The sequence below is a fragment of the Grammomys surdaster genome, unplaced genomic scaffold (genome assembly GCF_004785775.1).
Source record: "Grammomys surdaster isolate TR1022 unplaced genomic scaffold, NIH_TR_1.0 239, whole genome shotgun sequence".
Classification (NCBI taxonomy): Eukaryota; Metazoa; Chordata; class Mammalia; order Rodentia; family Muridae; genus Grammomys; species Grammomys surdaster.
Genome location: NW_021604684.1, coordinates 9,983,235 through 10,005,182, shown reverse-complemented (window position 1 = coordinate 10,005,182; position 21,948 = coordinate 9,983,235). Strand labels below are relative to the sequence as shown.

General features: G+C 42.9%; 1 protein-coding gene across 2 annotated transcripts in view; it reads right to left on the bottom strand.

The window, feature by feature from the left end:
• Positions 1-7,105: 7,105 nt before the first annotated feature.
• Positions 7,106-21,948, bottom strand: part of Slc26a2 (solute carrier family 26 member 2) — a 17,926-nt gene continuing 3,083 nt past the window's right edge. Inside the window, exons 2-5 of one of the 2 annotated variants that reach the window (XM_028774263.1) lie at positions 15,410-15,545; positions 14,810-14,920; positions 12,644-13,360; positions 8,946-10,848 (exon numbers count right to left, since the gene is read on the bottom strand). In XM_028774263.1, coding sequence (XP_028630096.1) covers positions 9,328-10,848; positions 12,644-13,342 — 2,220 coding nt within the window. In that variant the 5' untranslated portion in view covers positions 13,343-13,360; positions 14,810-14,920; positions 15,410-15,545 and the 3' untranslated portion in view covers positions 8,946-9,327. Of the gene's footprint in view, positions 10,849-12,643; positions 13,361-14,809; positions 14,921-15,409; positions 15,546-21,948 lie in introns of both variants that reach the window. The other variant, XM_028774264.1, reaches the window with a different exon arrangement.

Here is a 21,948-nt window from a genome sequence, read left to right as displayed (position 1 = left end):
CCCTCCCTCCCTCCCTCCCTCTCTCTCTCTCTCTCTCTCTCTCCTGGTTTTTCGAGACAGGGTTTCTCTGTGTAGCCCTGGCTGTCCCGAAACTTACTCTGTAGACCAGGCTGGCCTCGAACTCAGAAACCTGCCTGTCTCTGCCTCCCGAGTGCTGGGATTAAAGGCATACTCCACCACTGCCCAGCGAGATAGGGGTTCTTAACCTTCCTAATGATGTGAACCTTTAATATAGGTCCTCATGTTGTGATGACCCTCAACCATAAAATCATCTTGTTGTTACTTTAGAACTGTAATTTTGCTACTGTTATGAGTTGTAAATATGTGATATGCAGGATATCTGGTACCTGTAAAGCAGTCTTTTGACCCTCAGAGGGGTCGTGACCCACAGGTTGAGAACCACTGCTTTAAGAACTGAATGGAGTCTTTTGATCTCCAGGCTTTGTTGAAGTTCCCATCAACAGAAACTTCATCCTGTTCCTTTATGTTTCTCAGTGCTCTGTAACACTTTTAAAATGACTTATTTCTTCTTAGCATTGGTGTTTTGCCTGCATGTACCTATGTCTGTGTGAGGGTGTCAGATCCCTTAGAACTGGGGTTACAAACAGTTGTGAGCTGCCATGTGAGAAATGAACTGGGGTCCTCTGGAAAAGCAGCTAGTGCTTTTAACCACTGAGCTATCTCTCCAGCCCCCATCCTGTAACTGTTTAATTAAGAGTCTGAGCTCTGTGGGAGCAACAACCACACTGTTCTTAATGGTGCCTTGCCCAGGGCTGTGTGGATATAGCTAGGGCTGTACTCAATTGGAAAGGGTTGGCCAAAGTTTTCTGTATCATAGCTTCCAATCCAAATGAACCCCTATTGTTTGACAATGTGTTCTAATGCATAGCATTAAACTTTTGCCCTTCCATCACAATCACTGTAAGGCTTTTTGCCTGTTTATTCAGACAGGACTTTAATAAGAAAGGCTTCATCTAAGTGCCCCGAATATAATAAATATGTGTTTAAATTTACTTTTTTTTTTTAAAAAAAAGACTTATTTATTTTATGTGAGTATACTGTTGCTGTCTTCAGACACACTGGAAGAGGACATTGGATCCTCTTACAGATGGTTGTGAGTCACCATGTGGTTGCTGGGAATTGAACTCAGGACCTCTGGAAGAGCAGTCAGTGCCCTTAACTGCTGAGCCATCTCTCCAGCCCCCCTTTTATTTTTTACTGAAAAAAGGAGACCCAGTGAGGTGGGTCAGTGGGTAATGATACTTGCTGTGCAGTCCTGGCAGTCTGAGCTCAACCAATCTCAGAACCCACACGGGAAGGACCACTTCCCAATATTGCCTTCTGATCCCTAGGCATGCACAGTGGCACATGTATTCTGTGCCTGTCTGTCTAGCTGTCTGTCTAGCTGTCTGTCTATCATTCCCTTTCCTTCCTCCTCCCTCACCCACCCCCTCTAACACACACACACACACACACACATACACACACACACACACACACACACACACACACACACACACAGAGTGTTCTAGGATACTATTTGCTGGGCTCTTATCCAGAGGGAAGAAAACTGAGATTTATTGCTTGCCTATTTATGTATAGTACTGCTTAATTTGTGATCATCTAATCTTCCTAGAAAATCAATGCAAAAGTACAATGTCAAGTTACAGAACTATTCATGCTACAAGGCATACTTCTTTAGAGTGTAGCTGCATACTTCTGCCACCAGAGGGCAAAGGTGGACTACACAAGGGAGAACGCTTGGGTAACAATTAGGAACATCCAGCCCTAGTTGCTCTGATGCTGTAGAGAAGTTAGGGAAAGAAAAGCAAATAGGAGATACAAAACGTGGGTCCCTCATTCAAATGACTAAAACTTGAACTAACTGTGCCTGAGTGTGATGGTTTGAATATGCTTGGCCCGTGGTGATGTGGCACTATTAGGAGGTGTGGCCTCGTTGGAGGAAGTGTGTAGGTGGGCTTTTAGTGCTCAAGGTCTGCCCAGTGCAGAAGAGAGACCCTGTCAGTCTCCTTCTGGCGGCCTTTGGATGAAGACGTAGAACACTCATCTTCTTCTAGAGAACCATATCTGCTTGCATGCTGCCATGCTTCCCACCATGGTAATGGACTGAACCTCTAACACTGCAAGCCAGCCCCAATTAAATGTCATCCTTTATAAATGTTGCCTTGGTCCTGTCTCTTTACAGCAATGGAAACCCTAACTAAGACACTGAGACCATTTAACCTACCCCACTACATATCTCTTTATTAAAAACTTACTTTTCAATCTATGAATATTATTGGAAATGTAAATTGCCTTTTAATAGGCATATTCCAGAAATGAACTGAAGAAATAATTCTCCAGCAAACATATCCGTGCTTGCAATAATAATTTATCTTACAATATAAGTACTGCTTGCCTTCTGCACTACCACCCTCAAGGTACTCAGCTATAGAAGTTGTGGGGGATGAATGAGAAGCATCATTTCACTCATTATGCACAGACAACACGGGAGTGCAACAGCTGGAGCCCAAAGGACCCACTGATTAAGAGGAAATTTGTGGAAAATATTGCTAAGAGCAAAGGACGACTGAGACATGAGGCAGGGAGGCGCAAGGAGTTGGTAGAAGAGGTTGGAAGACAACTCAAGATGGAACAGTGTAGCCTAGGGTGTCAACTCTTCCACTGGGCACTCCTAAGGCGAGTGGTTGGCGTGTCAGGCAAAGACTGCGTGGTAGAGCAAAGGCTAGAGGAGCAACCAAGGACGGAGCTCGTCTTCCTTCTCTCCTCTTTAGGGAGACAGTATCTTTCTATGTAACCCAGGCTGATCTCAAGCAGGAAATCCTACTCCACCATGCTAAATGCTGGGACGACAGGCATGTACCACCATGCCCAGGTAAAGACAGAGATTTTAAGGTCTTGTCAGCCAGGCCTCTAATTTTGAGCTTATCCTGAAAACACTGAGGAACTACTGATGAGTTGTAAATTTTTAAAGTTAAATAGTTCCTAGGTAGAGTTGGGTGTACTGGCTCACACCTGTAATCTGAACACTTAAGAATCTGGGGATAAATGCAGTTACTGTTACAGGTAGGCTGTGGTCCTTTAAAAAAAATCTGTATAAGACTTATTTTTAGTTTATATGAATGAGACACCAAAGAATGAAAGTGTTTGCTATAGGATCCAGGATGCTTGGTGCTGTGCAGACACTGTGTACAGAATGGCTAGAGTAGTTAAATCCTTCACTCTGCTGAATGCTAATGAGGTTGGGAAGAGAATACTCAAGTTGCTGTAAAAAGACTAGAAACCATCCTTAGCCCTGTGCCCACATTCACTCAATTGAGAAGGCATAAGAAGCAGGTATAGAAAGTGGTAGCGCCAGTACCTTCCAGGCAGACATGATGGCACATGTCTGTGATCCTGACACGCAAGAAGCTGAGACAGGAGGATCAGCAGTTTGGACCACTTGACAAGGTCCTGTGTCAAGCAGACAGACAAACAACCATCAGAATGTCTAACTGTGCTCCATTAGGAATTTCACTAAGTTCTCTGTCATCCTAAGGTACTACTTTTCTCTCTTCTCTGATGTGAAAATGCAGCTCAGGCATCTCTTGCTCAACCACGCAGACTGGGGCTTTCTGACTGATGTTACAGGAGTCCGGCACTGTGAGAGCTGAGGGGTCTTGAAGCAATCTAACCCTCCTGTTGTGCTCACTAACAGAAGAACTGAGTCCCCAGAGGGACAGCATTGAGCTCTATCTATCATTAGATGCTTGTGTACAGGTGAATGAGATCTGATTTATCTATTGAGACAACCTTGACCATCCTGTCTCCCTGCTCCTGCCTCTACTTTCTGAGTGCTGGGGAAGCAGGCCTGTGTCACCACTCTAAGATAGCACTTTCAAATGCACTGGTAACTGATTAAGAGCACTGGCTGCTCTTCTAGAGGACCAGGGTTCAATGCCCACATGCTGACTCACAACTGTCTGTAAGTCCAGTTCCAAGGGATCTGATTTCCTCTTCTGGCCTCCGTGGGTACTGCACACACATGGTACACACATGTGCACACACATGGTACACAGACATATGTGCAAGTGAAACACCCCAAGACGTAAAAGTTAAAACATTTTAAATCAAATTCACCAATATATAAATGTTTCAGTCAGAACCCCCAGCACTAAAATAATTTACACAGTAATATTTTATTATAATAACAATTTATTGAAAGAAATGGCATCCTCAAATCTCAAATACATAGAAGACCCTTGTAAAATAAGCAATACAAACATATTCTTCCAGAAGGAAATGATTAACAACACCCCCCCTCCAAGCAGGAAACACCTCCTCCTTCTCCTCCTTGTCTGAAGGATGGCTGAGCGCTGATTATGAGGATCAGCATCAAGGCACATAATTGAATTAAAAAGCCTACTATAAAAGACATCCCTAAGTAATCAGGCCTGGAGAAGGGTGCTGACGGCTAAACCCTTCTCCATGTTGTCTGCATCTGTATGCAATGCGACAGAGGGGGAAAGCCAGGCTACGTGGGTATTCTTACACTCGCTGCTAAGACACAGAAGGGACAGCAGCATCAGGATCCCACTTTCCTGAATGGTTTGCATTGGAGAGGAGGAAAGAGCTATTTGGTTCTGTATCTCCTGTTAGGGATGCAGTACAGGGTGTGGGATTATCCCCAGAGTAAGTCTGTTCAAGTTTCAGATTAAAACTTTGTGACCTAGCAGCTATGACAGACTTAGAATACAGTGTCTCTGATAAAAGCATTTGTTACTCTCACTACCCAGTCTGCAGACTTCAATACACTCTTATTTTAAACTAAGTCACAGGGTACAAAATACATACTCAGAAATACACTAGTATAACATTTATTTGAGTTTTTAATAGTACTTAGCAGATTTACTTTAAAATTTCAGTTACAAAATACTTTTGGTAAAAAAATAGTTCTTACTATGATAAAAATTACCTTATTAAAAACATCCCCATCTACATCTAAAACCTCCATTTCCAAGATACTATTTAAAAAAAACTTTAAAAATTTACTTTTAACACAAAATAATTCATTTGTATCTTACTTTATGAAATAGCCTATAACAAGCCAGCTGGTGCAGTTTTGTCCCGTTCCATTATAACTTTCATGCTTAAACTTAGCACCCAAATGTACTATGATCCATAATTCACTAAAATCTTTATATATAAAAAAGGAGTTGGAGGACAAATGGGTCTCCAACAGCTAGCTAGTTTTCTTCTCTCTTCTTCTGTCAAGGTCTCACCAACTATCTCAGGCTGGCCTCAGAGACTCAATCCTCCTGCCCCAGCCTCCCAGTGCCTCCCAGGCTACTGCGCCTACTCTGAGTTAAGTAGCAACGCATCCTTTCTGCAATGTAATTTAAAGTCCAAGTTCAAATGCAAATAAGACCACCAGAATTAAGATTCCAAGAACAACACAAAAGAACAAAAAAATTAGGCAAAAATGTAAAGCTTATCCTGGAGAATTCCACTTTTCTGCATGTACCAGAATGGCACTTGTCTCCAGCTCAGGCCTTGATCTGCCCTCAGCACAAATACTCTCCACAAAGCACTTCTAAGTCCCCCGGGACACCGACTCCCAGACATCGGGGCTATGTAGAAGTGTTTACTTCCGTGCAGAGAGCCATCAGCTTATTCCTGTCAGCACCTCCATGAAAACTCGGAAGTGAGGACACTAACGGGGGACACAGAGCTCCGTCACTGTAAATGAAGAGACTCATTTGGGGGCCTCAGTCCTCAGACCTACTGCACTCCTTTCTGTGCTTTGTAGACTGAGGTTAATCCTGGCAATGTATTCTTAAATGTCTAACTGCCAGGAACATCCCCACAGAGCATCACTGTTTTTGCTATAATGTAGCCAGGAGCATTAGTCTAATGAACTCATCTATCACCTCCATGTAGTCTCCAAGTTCACCATTCACTGTGCTGAAAACTTTATATAAATCATACCTCTTCCACTGACACTGCTTAAAATTAACCAGGCACCTGCCAGTCTTATTCTGTCAGAGATACAGTACTCCAGCCGCTCAGCTCACAGCGAGGGAGGGACTCCAGAGTAGGCCCACCCAGACTTTGGCTACAACTTGAGAACATGCTTCTTAGCTCTTTGGAGCTTCGGTGAAGCTGTGACTCTCCCCTTCTAGAAACAGAACCTATTTCTAACATTGCTTTTAGAGGCACGCTCCTAAACCTGATCTTACTGTGGGGTTTACCAGGATCTGGATCCAGCCAGGTCTCTCCCTTTCTGGTCAATACAGACTTTGGTGCTCTAACCTTTCACTCCCCTGACCTGTGTTCTTTTCGTAGCAGGTCTGCATACACACTAGTACACTCCATCCCCAGGACCTGTGAACTCCAGCACCTGGAGGCAGAAGCAGGGAGACCAAACAGATCACAATCACCCTTGGCTACTTAGCATGTCTGAGGCCAGCCTGTGCTACATAAGACCTTGTCATAAGATATACAATGACACATGCACACTCTGTATATCAAATAGATGACAGTCATTTAACAGCATTCAGTGTTCTACTCTGTAAACAATCAGGAAATATTTTACACTCTAATGTTCAGAGTGAGCAAGAGAATTTTTATAAATATGTTTAAAGCATCAAAAAGGAAATGGAAATGGCTTTTTTGGTTGTTGTTTCTGGTGCTGGTGGTAAATTAGGCTTTGGTTCTAAATTTGATTCCTTCAAATGCTAGCAATCAAAATCAATTTTAATGTTTAATTTAGGAAGATATCAACCCAAAAAGAAAGGCGGCAACAGACGCTAGTGCAATCGTGTTTTAAAAATGGCTATTAACGGGCGGTGGTGGCACACACCTTTAATCCCAGCATTTGGGAGGCAGAGGCAGGTGGATTTCTAAGTTTGAGGTCAGCCTGGTCTACAGAGTGAGTTCCAGGACAGCCAGGGCTACACAGAGAAACCCTGTCTCGAAAAACCAAAAAAAAAACCAAAAAAACAAAACAAAAAACAACAAAAAAACCAAACCAAACCAAAAATACAAAAACAAAACAAAAAAAATGGCTATTAAAAAGCAGGATCCTATTTGCTTTTGTGGGACAAACACAGGTCAGAACATACTCATGAATTTCCTAATGCACATGTAAAGCTCCAGAACCAATTAGACGCACACTATGAACTTACAGGTTAGTCACAGCGCAGATACCTTCCAAACACTGAACTAAAATCTGTTTCTGTTCTGGTGTTGAATGGATTATAGAGTTATCTTAAACATGTGCTTTAAAAAAATGTGTGTGTGTGTGCGCATTTGTGTGTGTGCTCGTTTGTGTGTGTGTGTCCCATGGAGGTCAGAAGAGGGTTAGATTGCCTGGAGCTAAAGTTGCAGGCGGTTGTGAGCTGTCTAATGTGGGTGCTGGAAACTGGACTTGGGTCCCCTGCAGGAGTAGCAAGTGCTCTTAATTCCTGAACACCTCCCTCGCCCCCAGTGAACATGCACGTAGTAGTCTGTCCCTGAGTATTAAACATCTCTAACAGTCTTAATTCCAACATGGCCTGAGGAAAGGGCAAAAGGAATTTTCAAAAATGACCAGGATACTGTGATTTTTCAATTATTCATAAAGCTAGGGAGACAAAAGAACAAGTAAGCAGCAGTCGACATTTCTAGAACTCTAGGACAGAGTCCAGAGGGATGTCAAAATCCATGGCAATGATTTGAAATCCAGCAGAAATCCCTGTTTTCTACTGTGAAGCTTTTATTAGAAGCATGGAAAGCTATTTCCCACATAAGCAAACAGGAGCACTCGGCCACTAGGGAACAGGGCAGACCCTGGAGTTCGCCTGTGTAAAATGTTTGAAAGCACTCCACCTCAGTAGGTTCATTACAGAGTGTTTTCCATAAATATTTTAAATTGTTTTGCATGTAAGAACAGGCTAAAAATGATTTTACACTTCAGAAACTGTTACTTTAATAACTTGACTAAATGTCTTAATCTTATGTGAGTCCTCTATTCCTCACTTTGGAGAACTTTTCTTACCTGTAGAAGTCCTTTTCTGAAGAAACTACTCAACTCATAGCCTGCTGCCAGCTCCTGAGAATGGCACACCAGTAAATCTAGAGCTCTTTGAAGGTTCCAAGTCCTGCATTAAAAGTGGCCACGGACATCAATATTTATCATATATCAACAGGGTGTGTGGCAGTAAGCATCAACACTGTTTTCACATCTGCAAAGTAATGACAGATGTCCTTTTGGAAGCACTGTCTCACCTCTGTACTCGTCCACAAACAGCCACTTCTATAAAGAAAGACTGCCAACCCCCAGTGGATCCTTGCTAAGATGTCTCAGTGGTGGGATGGTGGCATTTCTTAAGAGGAACTGTCATTTATTCTTTTTTGCAATCTCTCCTTGAATGTACACCACAAGCCCACTCACTATGTTGTAAGAAGCTGCTGAGCCAATATTCTGCTTTCCCTGACAACCACTGGTGTTCAGAAATGCCAATTTAGCAAGGATTCCGGGGAAACATGAGAGTAAGTCAAAGGTGAGACAGAGCTTAACATTAGACAAGTTCTCAAAGACAGAGACAGAGATGAAGAAAGATGATGGCTTCCACTACTGTTCGGGTTTTAAACCCTTTCCTTACCTACTTATTCTAAATACAAAGGTATGACTAACACATCAAATGTTTACAACACAGGGTCTGTACAATAGTGTCAGGCTGGCTGTGAGGGTCAGATTCTCTTATGAGACTCTGGTACGGTTCCTGCGTGAAGGAAAGGAAAGATGGTGATTTCCAACTATCAGCGAGAGATCTTACTGCTGTCTGGGAGCAAACCCAGACAGAGGCACACCAGCAGGGTCAGACCTTGTCTCCTTAGGCCCTCGTGCTTTGCCAGCCTCTGGGCCAGCAACACTGCCTCCTTCCTTGCCCTCTCCAGAGCCATGCAAAGGCTCCCGCATGTGTAAAGCAAATCCCACTTTATGTCCCTCTGCATCCTGGAGAACAGAGTTCAGATATACAGTCCCTAAAGTAAGGCAATTAAGTTGGGGGGCTGCTCTACAGTTCCATCCTGTTTATACCATACCCCAAGAATGCTATCTGCATGAAAGCTGGAAGCCACAACACTTACTTCTTTTTGATTCTACCCAACCAAAAGCTCTATTGCACATGAGACTATCAAAAGGCTAGCTACAAAGGAGAACTATTTCAAGAGTGCACCGCTTTCTCCTTTCAAGGTAGAAAATGTTGCACATTGAAACTGGCAAGACACTATTCTTCCTTTTATTAACTTTCCCAGCAAACATAAAGACTCAGATTAACTTGCTCAGTCACCAGAAAGACTCAGACCATTGACAACACACACACCTTTCTGCTTCTTAAAGTCTTCTGCAAAAGCTACCGCTTCAGACAAACTGTAGAAGAGGAGATTTTCTTCTTCCTTTTTGCAATATTCTCCTCTGGCTAAAGAATCCCTCACAGAAGGATTGCACTGAGCCAGTAAAACCTGGATACCAATGGCTTCATAATCCCGGCGAACTTCTTTCAGTGTGTGGATCCCTGATGTATCTAAAAACTGTATTGCACTACAGTCAATCACGATAGTGTGCACCTCCAGGGGATCATGGGAAAGCTGCAGTGAAACTTCATCCGGGTCCCCACGAAAAGTCACTGTTTCCTCTTTGAGTTTCCTCTTTGCTGCCTTTTTCCAAGCTGCCTTTATCAAGACTGGGTTTAGAGTTTTCTTGTATAAAGCTGATTTAAAGCATTCTTTGTTTATGTAGTAGAGAGGGGCTATGAAGCGGAAAACCTTGATGCCTGACTTACTCCGAAGGTTCTTGTAAGTGGAAATGGATTCAAAGATCTCAGATTCTTCTTCCAAACCAAGCAGTGAAATCTTTGGCTTCTGAGTACGGAGGATCACACAAAACATTGAAAAACAAACCCCTACAAGCAAGCCTATTTCGGTGCTTAACAGAGCAGAGGACAGCATAGTCACAAACCAGATAACTGTGTCCATTCTGCTGAGCCGCCACATCTTTGGCAGGTCTCTAAATTTCAGAAGTGCACCCCGGAGATTTACAATAGTGATCACACCAAGGACACACTTTTGAAGGGAATAGAATAAAGGAGCTATTACCAGAAGGACCAACAAAAGAACAAGGGCTGTCACTATAGCTGACATCTGCGTCTGGCAGCCTGTTGACTCTTTAACCAATGTCTTTGCAAGTGCAGCACTAGTAGTTATGCAGTGGAAGAAGGAAGGTATGATATTGCAAAAGCCAATGGCATACATTTCTTGGTTTGCTTTGACCGTGTAACCATGCTTCTTGGCAAACATCTCAGAAAGTGATACAGTGATAGCAAAACCAATGATAGAAATAGCAATTGCATCTACAGCCACATTAGGAATGAGGCTCCAGTCTGGTGCTTTGGGTGGCATAAACCCAGTGGGGATCTGTCCAGAAATACTGGAATTATAACTCTCATTTAGTTTTCCAAAATGAGAAGCCAATGTGGCCGCCACGACGACAATGAGCTCGGTGGGAATTGGTGCCTTGAGCTTGTCCTTGAAGTGTTCATTGAGTTCTTTGGTTGGCACAAGGACCAGGAGACACAAAAGGCTGGTGATGAGGTCACAGATGTTGGTCTTATGGATGTTTCTGAAGATGTGGATCCAAGTAGTGATGACTGAGCCAACACCATGACTCCGAGGAAGGCGCAGCCCAAGGAGGTACTTGACCTGGGATGTGAGGATGGTGAAGGAGGCACCAGTGACAAACCCGCTCAGCAAGGCATCAGAGAGGTAGACAGAGACAAAGCCTACTTGAAAGAAGCCCATGGCTACCTGGAAAGGGAGCATATGCAAGCGTTAGGCAGAGACGGGGACGAGCTCCTTGGCTTCCTACTACCTCAGCCTTCCTTGCTCGGCTCCTAACTATCAGAGTACCACAGAGTGTCAGCACTAAAAGAAATGCAATCATACATTACAATTTTCCATGTCACTACGAAAGAAAGCTCTCCGTAGTCAAACTCATTATCCCAACTATAGTAAGGACTTGGGATTTCTACCTTATTCAATAATTTAAAACTAGAACACAATTCAGATTGCTTCCAAAAAGAATTGTTTTCAAGGTTCCAAATAAATGTATACAAACTCAAATTGGAGCCAGGCAGTGGTGGCGCACGCCTTTAATCCTAGTACTTGGGAGGCAGAGGCAGGCAGATTTCTGAGTTCAAGGCCAGCCTGGTCTACAGAGTGAGTTTCAGGACAGCCAGGGCTACACAGAGAAACCCTACCTTGAAAAAAAAAAAAATCAACCAACCAACAAAAAGCAAACAAACTCAAATTGGAGAAATTCTTCTACTTCAGAATATATTTTCTCCAAATTAAAAATTATTATCATTAAACTGAATGTTTTTAATTTTTAGTTTTAGAGTTAAGGTCTCATGGTCCCAGGGTAGCCTTAAACTTTGCCAAAGATGACCCCAAACTTTTGATCCTCCTGCCTCCACCTCCTAAATGCTAAGATTACACGCATGGACCATGTTACAACTGAAAGTAAAATTTAACTGGTAAAAAAACTAGATTCACATCAAAACTGAATCCCACTCTGTTGTGCATCCAAGTTAGCAATAATGCTATATCCTTCTCTGCCCACATCCTCAGAGTCCTGTTACCTCTTCCTCTCCTTGGTGAAACACACTAAGAAGTCAACTTGGACTCTAGGAACACAACCCATTGCCCCTTCCTTCTGTCTCTCCCTCCTTATCTAAGCACCAAATAAAGCCGGCTATTCTTCCCCTTTCTCTCCTGGCTCCAAATGCCTGTAATAGAGAGCATGTTTAATGCTAGTATTGATTTCTGGATGCTAAAAGGCAGGGACATAATCATAGCAACAGACTAGTGGGTTCTACAGGATACTCAAGGAGGTTTTAATTTGTAATCATTTCTCCTGGATGGTAAAATGATGGTCCTCAAGTTTTTCTCTCCTTCTTCATCAATCCAAGGGAACTATTAAATTTAGCAGAAGTCTCTCAGTAAAGTAGCTGCTCTTAAGCAAGACAAGAGCTAGCAATAATGTCAACCACTCTGGTCTTTCTCTTCACCCTTCCCCACTCCCTGCCCCATCCTACTGCCCTCTTGTCTGACTATTCATGGTGATTTGGCGAAGAATCATCCACAATAATCTTAAGCAAACTCAGTGTTTCCAACATACAAAGTTATGAATTGTACTAGTGGGCCTGAGGACCCTTTTCTGATCTTATTTTTTTTTTAATAATAAAAATCTGGCTGTTGCTGCTTAAGAGGTAGCCTAGGATGAGCCCAGTTTTACAGTGGGGTATGTGGTCAGGCTTTGGGTTCTGCCATTTATCTCTTTGACATTCAGTCAGTGGTAGCCTTGTTACAACCCCAGCAGCCTACATACCAGAGATTTTATGTATAATGATTACTTTCACCAGAAATAACCAATTGTTACGTCTCCCTCTTTCTTTCTTCTTCCCCTGGTGTCTCAGGTTTATACTATGTAGTCCTAGATCTTGCTCTGAAACCAGGCTGTCCTCAAACTCCTCTCCTGCCCCTACCTCTTGAATGCTGGGCTACTATGCCCAGCCTAAATGTTCATTTCACTATTACTTACCTGATAAATTCCAGCCATGAATGTCACAGTGCTGCCAACTTTAATTGCGTAATAGCTTTTGTCACAGAGTCCGTCTAATGTATGGTTTACGACCACAGATCCATTTGAAAGTGCTGCTAGCGAAGACGGCGTAGCGGCAGTGTCAGGGCAGGCTTTATGGAGTTCTCGGTCAACTACCTCACCAATCATAAGGCACAGTATTCCAAAAATGCCCACAGAGATGTGGCGGGAGGTACCAAACAGGAAATAAATAATGCTGGCAAAAAATGATGAATATAGACCATAGATAGGCTCCTGGCCAGCCAACAGGGAGTAAGCAATGGACTGGGGCACCAACAGTATACCCACAATCAGGCCAGACATCACATCTCCTAAAATGTTTTTCTTCAGATCATATTTTGGGAGCCACCGCAATACAGGAAGGAAATCGAAAATCCCATTTCTGACTTTGGTTGCACTACACTGGCAACTCTTCTGGAGCTTTCTGATGACAAACTGCTTGATGTTAGTATCTGGTTTCTCATGAAGTTCCATGTGGATCCTACGGAAAGCCCTCCGTGGATCACTGGTCTCACACTCCCTCAAGTCAGTGCTTGATCCTCTTTGAGCCTCTAGGGGGAGCTCAGATGGGAAACCATAGGCTTCTTCAGGCAAGTCCCTAGGTGAAAGGTCACGTTGCTCTTTATTTTCTGAAGACATTTCTGGAGATTTTACTTCCTGCCCCAGAGGGAAAAAAAAATGCTAATTTACAACCTAGTTCTCAGTGCGCACATATATTAGCAGTCTTACTTACCACCTGTGAGGTTAAAGAATGGCTTGGGGGTCGGCGTTTTCTCATGAGACAGGGTCTCACTATACAGCATTGGCTGACCTGTACATGTAATGCAGATCAAGCTAGCTTCAAACTCACAGATATCTACCTGTCTCTACCTCCTTTGTATTGGAATTAAAAGGATGGGCTACTGTGCCCAAACTGGGGATAGATAACCTGCATATCTACCCCTTTAGTGAGGCTCGTTTGGCCCTAGCCTGAGAAGTTAGAGAGAAAGGCCAGAAGTGGACTATAAACAGCAAGTCAAAATAATTCATTACTATACAATTTCTTAAGAAAGTCCTCAAGAAAGAAAGACAGTAATCACTAAGGATTCTCCCGTGTATCTTCCTGGATCTCCTGAAGATTTTTCTTAAAAATAAAAAAAAAAAAATTATGAGGGCCAGGTGATAGTGGTGCACACCTTTAATCCCAGCATTCGGCAGTCAGAGACAGGTGGATCTTTGTGAGTTTCAGGCCAGCCTGGTCTCCAGGGCAAAAGCATGAGGTGAGGCAGCCTTTCTCGGTTCCATATGCTACCAATGGTCTTCACAGGCTAAGTAGAGAATAATGTTGCCCAGAACCTCCACTTGGAAGATAAGCGAGAGGCCCTACATCTCTGGCCCTGACATTACTCATCTAGTACCAAAGGACCTACTTACCACTAGGAACTAGAACAGAACAGAACAAAACAATAAAAGGAACAAAAAGACAACAAAAGGTCTTATACAAGATAAAAAAAAAAACCCAGCACCAACAAAAAAATAGGCTACTAAAGGAACAGAGTAAATTGTTCAGTGAATATGTCACAATTTGAGCTTGGCCTAGCATGGCCATCTCTCTGTCAAGACTTCATTTCATAAAATCCAGCTGAAATGCTACCATTACTGCACAACACCAATCAATCCCCTTACCCCGAATGGTTCCGCTCTCCCTCTGTGTCCTGTGGCATTGTGTACCTGTGAACGCAAGTAGGAGCCTCTGCAACCCCTGCAGGAAAGGGCATGTCTTTCTGTCCACCAACATGATCACCACCAAGTGTATCACTGAGATTTACAGAACTTTAGCAGGTTTACAGAAATGTTCAACCAAAGAACAAACATACTGTGACTATGGCCAAACAGAGACAAAAATAGATGGAGAACTCAGGAAGTTTGAATTGACAGAAAAAAAAAAAAAAACCTTTTATAGACCTATCATTACCAAGGTGTTACAATCTAAGAGTCCATATCCCATTTTAAAACACAGGATGCAAAAAAAAAAAAAAATCACCCATTACTTAGGTTGAACAAGAGAAACGTAATAATTACTTTGATGGTCTTTAGGAGAAAAGCCAGATCTAGAAGACAACTGACCCTGAGAAAGTCAAACAGGTTAGTGGGCTGTCTTCTCACTTCCTGCTCTCCTGAGCATGCTTGAGTTACTCCCTGTCTGGAGCAGCCTTTGGTCAGGAGGTTTTTCTAAATCTAAGGTAAGAAAAAGAAATACTGAAACACTGTAACTAATAATAACCAGATCTAAATTTCACCTCTATGGCTCTAAGGAAAATGAAAGCAAACTTAAAAAAGAAGTCTGTGTCTGAAGACATGGACAGTGTACTCACATAACATAAAATAAATAAATCTTAAAAAAAAAAAGTCTGAGAAAGCAAACTAATAATGAAACAGAAATGCTAACGGTGAGAAAAACAATAGAAATGGAGAATTCCTTTGACAGGCTCACCAGAAATTTAACTGACAAAGACTCAATGGACTCAAAAGACAACTTAATAGAAACTATGTGTATAACTCAACAACAACAACAAAAATGTTGACTGTAATAGAATAGCCAAGAGTTTGGTATGTGACATATCAAGTATTTAAACATAGGAAACACTGAAGTAGAGGTCCAAAAATCTTGAGAATACCTAGAAGGATGGGCAGAAAAGCAACTCCCAAACCATCACCACCACTTACCAATCACTGCTGCTCAGAGGGTGCTTCTGAAGGCAGACACACATCACTTACGGAGGAACAAAGACAGGAATTACAGCACGTGTCCTGGAATTGATGGAAGCCAGAAGATGATGTCTTTAAAGCAGTAACTTTATGCCTGGAGTGCACAATAAAAAGAAAATCCTTTAAAGGATGGAGACACTGAATTTATTACCTGAGCTCAGTGTGTGTCCACATATGCGGGAGTGAGAGAGCCTGCATGCTCACCCCCTCACCCCAGGGGCTTTTTTTTTTAAGATCTATTAGGATAGTGTTCGACTTTAAATATACCAATTTTGGAAATAAAACATTTAAGAACCCACATTAATCACTATGTAGCTGTGGGTGGTCTGTTAATTATGCAGACCAGGTTGACTTCTGTACTGGCTGGTTTTGTGTCAACTTGACACAAGCTGGAGTTATCACAGAGAAAGGAACTTCAGTTGAGAAAATGCCTCCATGAGATCCAGCTGTAAGCATTTTCTCAATTAGTGATCAAGGGTGGGAGGGCCCATTGTGGGTGGTGCCATCCCTAGGCTGGTAGTCTTGGGTTCTATAAGAAAGGAAGCTCAGCAAGCCAGGGGAAGCAAGCCAGTAAGTAACATCCTTCCGTGGCCTCTGCATCAGCTCCTACTTCCTGCCCTGTGTGAGTTCCAGTCCTGACTTCCTTTGGTGATGAACAACAATGTGGAAGTGTAAGTTGAATAAACCCTTTCCTCCCCAACTTGCTTCTTGGTCATGATGTTTGTGCAGGAATAGAAACCCTGACTAAGACAACTTCCAACTGATAGAGACCCACTTGCTCTGCCTCTCCCCGAGTGCTGGGGTTTGCGGAGTGCACCTCCATTCTCATCTAGATTTTTATTTTACTTCCTGTGTGTGCTCTGCCTGCAAGCATGTCTGTGCATTATTTGCAGCCAGTGGCTGTGGAGTCCAGGAGAGAGCATTGGGTCCTCTGGAATTGTAATTGCAGAAGCTTGTAAGCCATTACGTGAGTGATGGGAATTGAATTTAGTCCTCTGGAAAAGCAGCCAGTGCTCTTGTCTGCTAGGCCATCTCTTTTAGACTCCATAATTAAATTCTTTTTTTTTTGTTTTGTTTTGTTTTTCGAGACAGGGTTTCTCTGTGTAGCCCTGGCTGTCCTGGAACTCACTCTGTAGACTAGGCTGGCCTCCAACTCAGAAATCCGCCTGCCTCTGCCTCCCAAGTGCTGGGATTAAAGGTGTGCGCCACCACCGCCCAGCGAGAATTAAATTCTTATTGCTGTCATTTCTTGTTAAAAAAAAAAAAGGACACTACAGCGCTACAGTCCTTTGAGTATGTGGCTTATCGAGGAACTACAATGCTGACCCATCAGCCTAACACACTTGCAAAGACAGCCCCTGGGGAGGAGTAAGGAGAAGAGCTAAGGCAATTCACAGTGGCTGAGACCCAGGAGTGTGCATGCCTAGGCTCATGACACAGCTTTTTAAAACTTACCTTCTACGTGGTTACTTGTTTTCTTCTCATATATAACCATTTTTACTTCTTTCCCTCAAAGTATAAAAGACATTAAGTCTGAGCTCATCCACTGCGCATACAGACTCGCAGCTCAGGCATTACAGAGCTGTCCACACACTGATAATCAGATCTTGGATGACTCAATACAACACAAAGAACCAAGGCACAGAAAACTGAAATAAAACCTTCTCATTAGACCTAAGACTCAGATACTCATGCTAGCTCCTTTAGATCTCCATGTTGATATACTTACATTCCTGTATAAGCTTGTTTGCTGTCACTATTTCAAGTCAGGTCTAAAACCTCAAATCACCTACCCAGACAACACAAGTAAGATTTTTCTCATTAACCTCAAAAATTATGAGGTCAATTTTTATGATGATTCAAAACACTGGAATTTGACAACATATGCTCGGTGCTTCTTTACAGCTCTTTTTGGTGAGGCATACTTGGTAGAATCCGGGCACAGAAGCGAGCCTGTGTCCTGCAAACCCACTGCACACGGCTGTATGAGGAATGCTAGCGTGTATACCAACTGCCAGTCGGTTCCTTGTGCACTTCAGCCTGTTGCAAATGACACCCAAAGTCTCTGAACATGGCAAGACTTTCAGAGAGAATACTCTTGGAGAACGATGCCCAATGTTAATAGAACAATTCTGAATTTCTTCATCCATTCTGAGATATGTGCTATAAAGTCTGGATTAGCAAACTCTCAAGGAAAAGATTTCAGGTCCCCAGAACCTCTCATAACTAATGTCAATGGAAAATTCTTTGAGATAGCTATGACTCCAGTAAGCTGTATAATCCATTTTGAGCTATCTGTGTCACAACTGTCAGGTTATTAACTGGGCAGACCTGACTACAGTGTCCCTTTACAGGGATTGTTCTGGAAAGAGTCCTATATCTTGGTCTTTCAGCAGTCCCTGAATAGATACATTGTATATGACTAGTATAATACACATTTATAATCTCAACACTTGGGAAGTAGAAGTAGGGGGATCAACAGTTCAAGGTTATCCACAACCTATACATTAAGTTTGAGGCCAGGGCTACATGAAACAAACAAACCTATATATACGTATACATCTTATTTTGCAACTGAGGGTATGTTCTGTATTTTCATCCCAAATATGATATATGACCTATGTCTGTTGTCTACTGCCACACTGATCAGTGTCTACTTTCCCACTTGTCTAGGAACACTAAGGGCAAGAACAGCCTCTGTGGTGACTTACCACCATGATTTCAGCAGTCTAGTTCTTTCATCAAGTCCCAGTAGACATCTAGTCCAGTGCTTCTCAACCTGGGGGTCTTCAACCTGGGGGTCTTGACTCCTTTGGGGGTCACCTGAGACTATTGGAAAACACAGAGATTTGGGTATGTCTCAGAATCCCTCTAAGGCTCTCTCTACTACTAAACAGAAATACTGGTATAGTCTCCCTCTAAGAGCAAACCCTGGAGCCTCTATTTTCTTTCCCTCGTGCACCCATGTTCCAATCAGCAGTTATGAACACTGAGCAGCCGGTGCTGGGTTACAGCCTTCAGACTCCATGCCTTTTTCTGACATCTCGATCTATTTCTTTGGGAGGTGAGCAAGTGGAGTGTTGGGGCTTGAACCCAGGCCCTCATACATTCTAAGCATGTGCCCTACAGAAGACACTCCTTTTGAAATAGAAAACTGAATGTCTGCATGCAGAAGAATGAAATCAGACCAATATCAATCATCTTGCACAAAACCTAAGTCCAAATGGATAGAAGACGTCAATATGAAGCCCATAATACTGAAAAAACTTGTAGAAGAAAACACAGGCAGTATCCTACAGATATAAGTGTAGCAAAGGTCTTTCTGAATAGGACTGCATTCGCTTAAGGATTAAGACCAGTAACTGACAAGTGGATCCTCATAATGTTAGAAACCTTTCTGCACAGCTAAAGAAACAATAGGATGGACAGGAAGCCCATGGAATGAGAGAGAATCTCCAGCAATATATCTGACAGGGTTGTCGTAGTTAACAGTTTCCATTGCTGTGAAGAGACACCATGACCAAGGCAACTCTTATGAAGGACAACATTTATGGGACTGGCTTACAGGTTCTAAAATTCAGTCTATTATCATCATGGCAGGACGTACGGCAGTGACCAGGCAGGCATGGCACTGGAGGAACTGAGAGTTCTACATCTTCACCCAAAGGAATCCAGGAGCAGACTGACTTCCAGGCTGCCAGGAGGGTCTCAAAGCCCACCCTCAAAGTGACACACTTCCTCCAACAAGATCACACCTCCTAATGACGGGCCAAGCATATTCAAATCACGACAAAGGGTAAGACCCAGAATATACAAATAACAAAACAAAATAAAAAAACAGAGTCAAAAACAAAACAAAACAAAAGCCCAAACAACCCATTTTTAAAAAATGGGCTTGGGAATCTGAACAGAGTTCTCAAAAGAAAAAGAAACAGACATGTTTAAGGACTACCTAAATCATGTTCATCACCCTCAGCAATGAGGGAAATGCAAACCAAAACAACTTTTGAGATTTAATGTTACCCCAGTCAGAATGGTTACCACTAACAACTTACAATAAATGCTGGAAAGGGTTTGGGGAAAGGAATCCACTGATGAGGTTGCAAACTGATCCAGTCCCTCTGAGAATCAGTGTGGAGAATTCTTTAAAAGCTAAGAATAGCACACGCCTTTAATCCCAGCACTTGGGAGGCAGAGGCAGGTGGATTTCTGAGTTCGATGCCAGCCTGGTCTACAGAGTGAGTTCCAGGACAGCCAGGGCTACACAGAGAAACCCTGTCTCGAAAAAAAACAAAAACAAAAACAAAAAAAGCTAAGAATAAATCTACTCTATGGCCTGGCTATGCCACTCCTTGGCATATACTTGAAGGATTCAATACCCTATTATACAGCCGCTTATCTGGAGGACCTGAGCTGGGTCTAGCCTCGGCAAAACTACTGGCTGCTTCCCTCTTTGGCACCTTGCATGGCACCTTCTGGTATTATAAAAGCTAATCCTCAGGGAGGACTTATTTTCCATTTATGTTCATTGCTGCTCTAGTCACAGTAGCTAGGGAATGGAAACAATCTCAATTTCTCTCAACATACTAATGGACAATAAAACTATGATACATATACACAGTGGAATACTATTCAGCTACAAAGAAAATGAAATTGTGATAATTTCAGGTAAATGGATGGAATGAGAAAATATTTCATTGAGGGAGGTAACCCAGACCCTGAACACCACATATTTCCTTTCATCTGTGGTGTCTAGCCCCAGATCTTCATGTGTGAGTGTATATAACTTGGAGTAACACAAAAACCTACAAAGTCAAAAAGGAGTCTAGGAGGAGGAGGAGGAGGAGCCCTAGAGAGGGGAATAACAGGACATATGCTTCAAGTTGTTGGCCACTGTGGTGGTCACTGAGCAGATATGGCCCCAACAGACTCATATGTTTGAATGCTTGGCCCACAGAGAGTGGCACTATGAGAAGTGTGGCCTTGTTGGAGGATGTATGTCACTGTGAGGGCAGGCTCTGTGGTCTCCTATGCTAAAGCTATGCCTAGTATGGTACACAGGAGTACAGAAGGAGTTCTGCTACCTATGGATCAAGACCCTAGTTTCTCCAGGACCATGTATGCCTGCATGCCGCCATGTTTTCCCCATGATGACATGGGGGAAACCTCTGAACCTGTAAGACAGCCGTAAATTAAATGTTGTCTTTATAAGTGTTGCCCTGGTCATGATGTCTCTTCACAGGAGTAAAACCCTAACTAAGTCAGTGAGTCCAAGAGTCACCCAAAACAATATAGGCTACTGCTATTGCCCTCGGAGGTAAGTTTCTATTGATGTGCACTTCAGACACAGGACCCAGAGGATCCTAGCTTGATCAGACCTGAAAGCATCCTCCCTGAGGACTAGCTTCCATGGAACCATGCAAGCTTCCAAAGAAAGGAAAATACCAACAGTCCCACCCAGCTGGGATACCTGTGAACCACAATGATTAGCATAGCAAGAAACCCAGGGGTACAATAGTGGCACTCATATCTTTGTGAGTAACTTATAGCTGTCTAATTGGACTTAAGGCCTGCTGACAGGAGGAATTTATGCCCAGTATTGTAAACCTAGCCAACTACTTAGGGCTAGTGAAGTCATCAACCTGAGAGAAGGACTTACTGTCGGTAGTTTACTAATCCAGCATGATAACTGCATTCTAAATATCGTCTTATGCCCACAGATGAGTGTAGCTTTCACCCCTTATCAAAGACACTTCTCTGTACAGCAGATGGATGCAATTACAGAAAGCCACAATAGGTCAAAAGGCAGAGAACAAGTGACTGTAGGGTGTCGAGTCCCAGTACATACATCCACAGCACAACACCTGCACCTAAGGCTCAGGGGATATCGTGGAGGGGGGCGGGCAGAAAGAGGGCCAAAGGGCTGTGAAGTCGGCTGTGAGACTACATTAGAGAAATGCTAGGGAAGCTTCATCCATGATACCTCAATAGTGTGACTGCCTAAACGAGACCTGAACAGGACGACAGACACCAATAGACACTGGAGGGGGAACTCTCACTGAGTCCCACCCCGAGACAAAGAACCACAGGCAACTGAGGAATGCTGAGTGTGGGTGAATTAGTCTTCCCCAGGGATGAGCCTCCAAATGTGTTATCCAATACTAAATGGTCAGTCCTGAAATCATACACAGACAGGTAACACTAAACAGACTCAGCACACTCTATTTATATTAGCACAGTGAGTTTATATATTTATGTATCTGTAGATATATGTAACGATAGCAAAGAAAAAAAAGAAGGCAAACATTTGAGAAGTGAGGGGGAATGTGGGAGGGTTTGAAGGGAAGAAATCAAATGGAGGAAATGATATGTTTTAATTAAGAATTAAGATAAATTTATACTGTCCCTAGACCAAGCAGAGAGGGGCCACCCAGAATCCCCTCTGACAGACGATCTGAATTCTTGCTTAGGCTGCGAGGCTAAGCACTGCAAGGGAA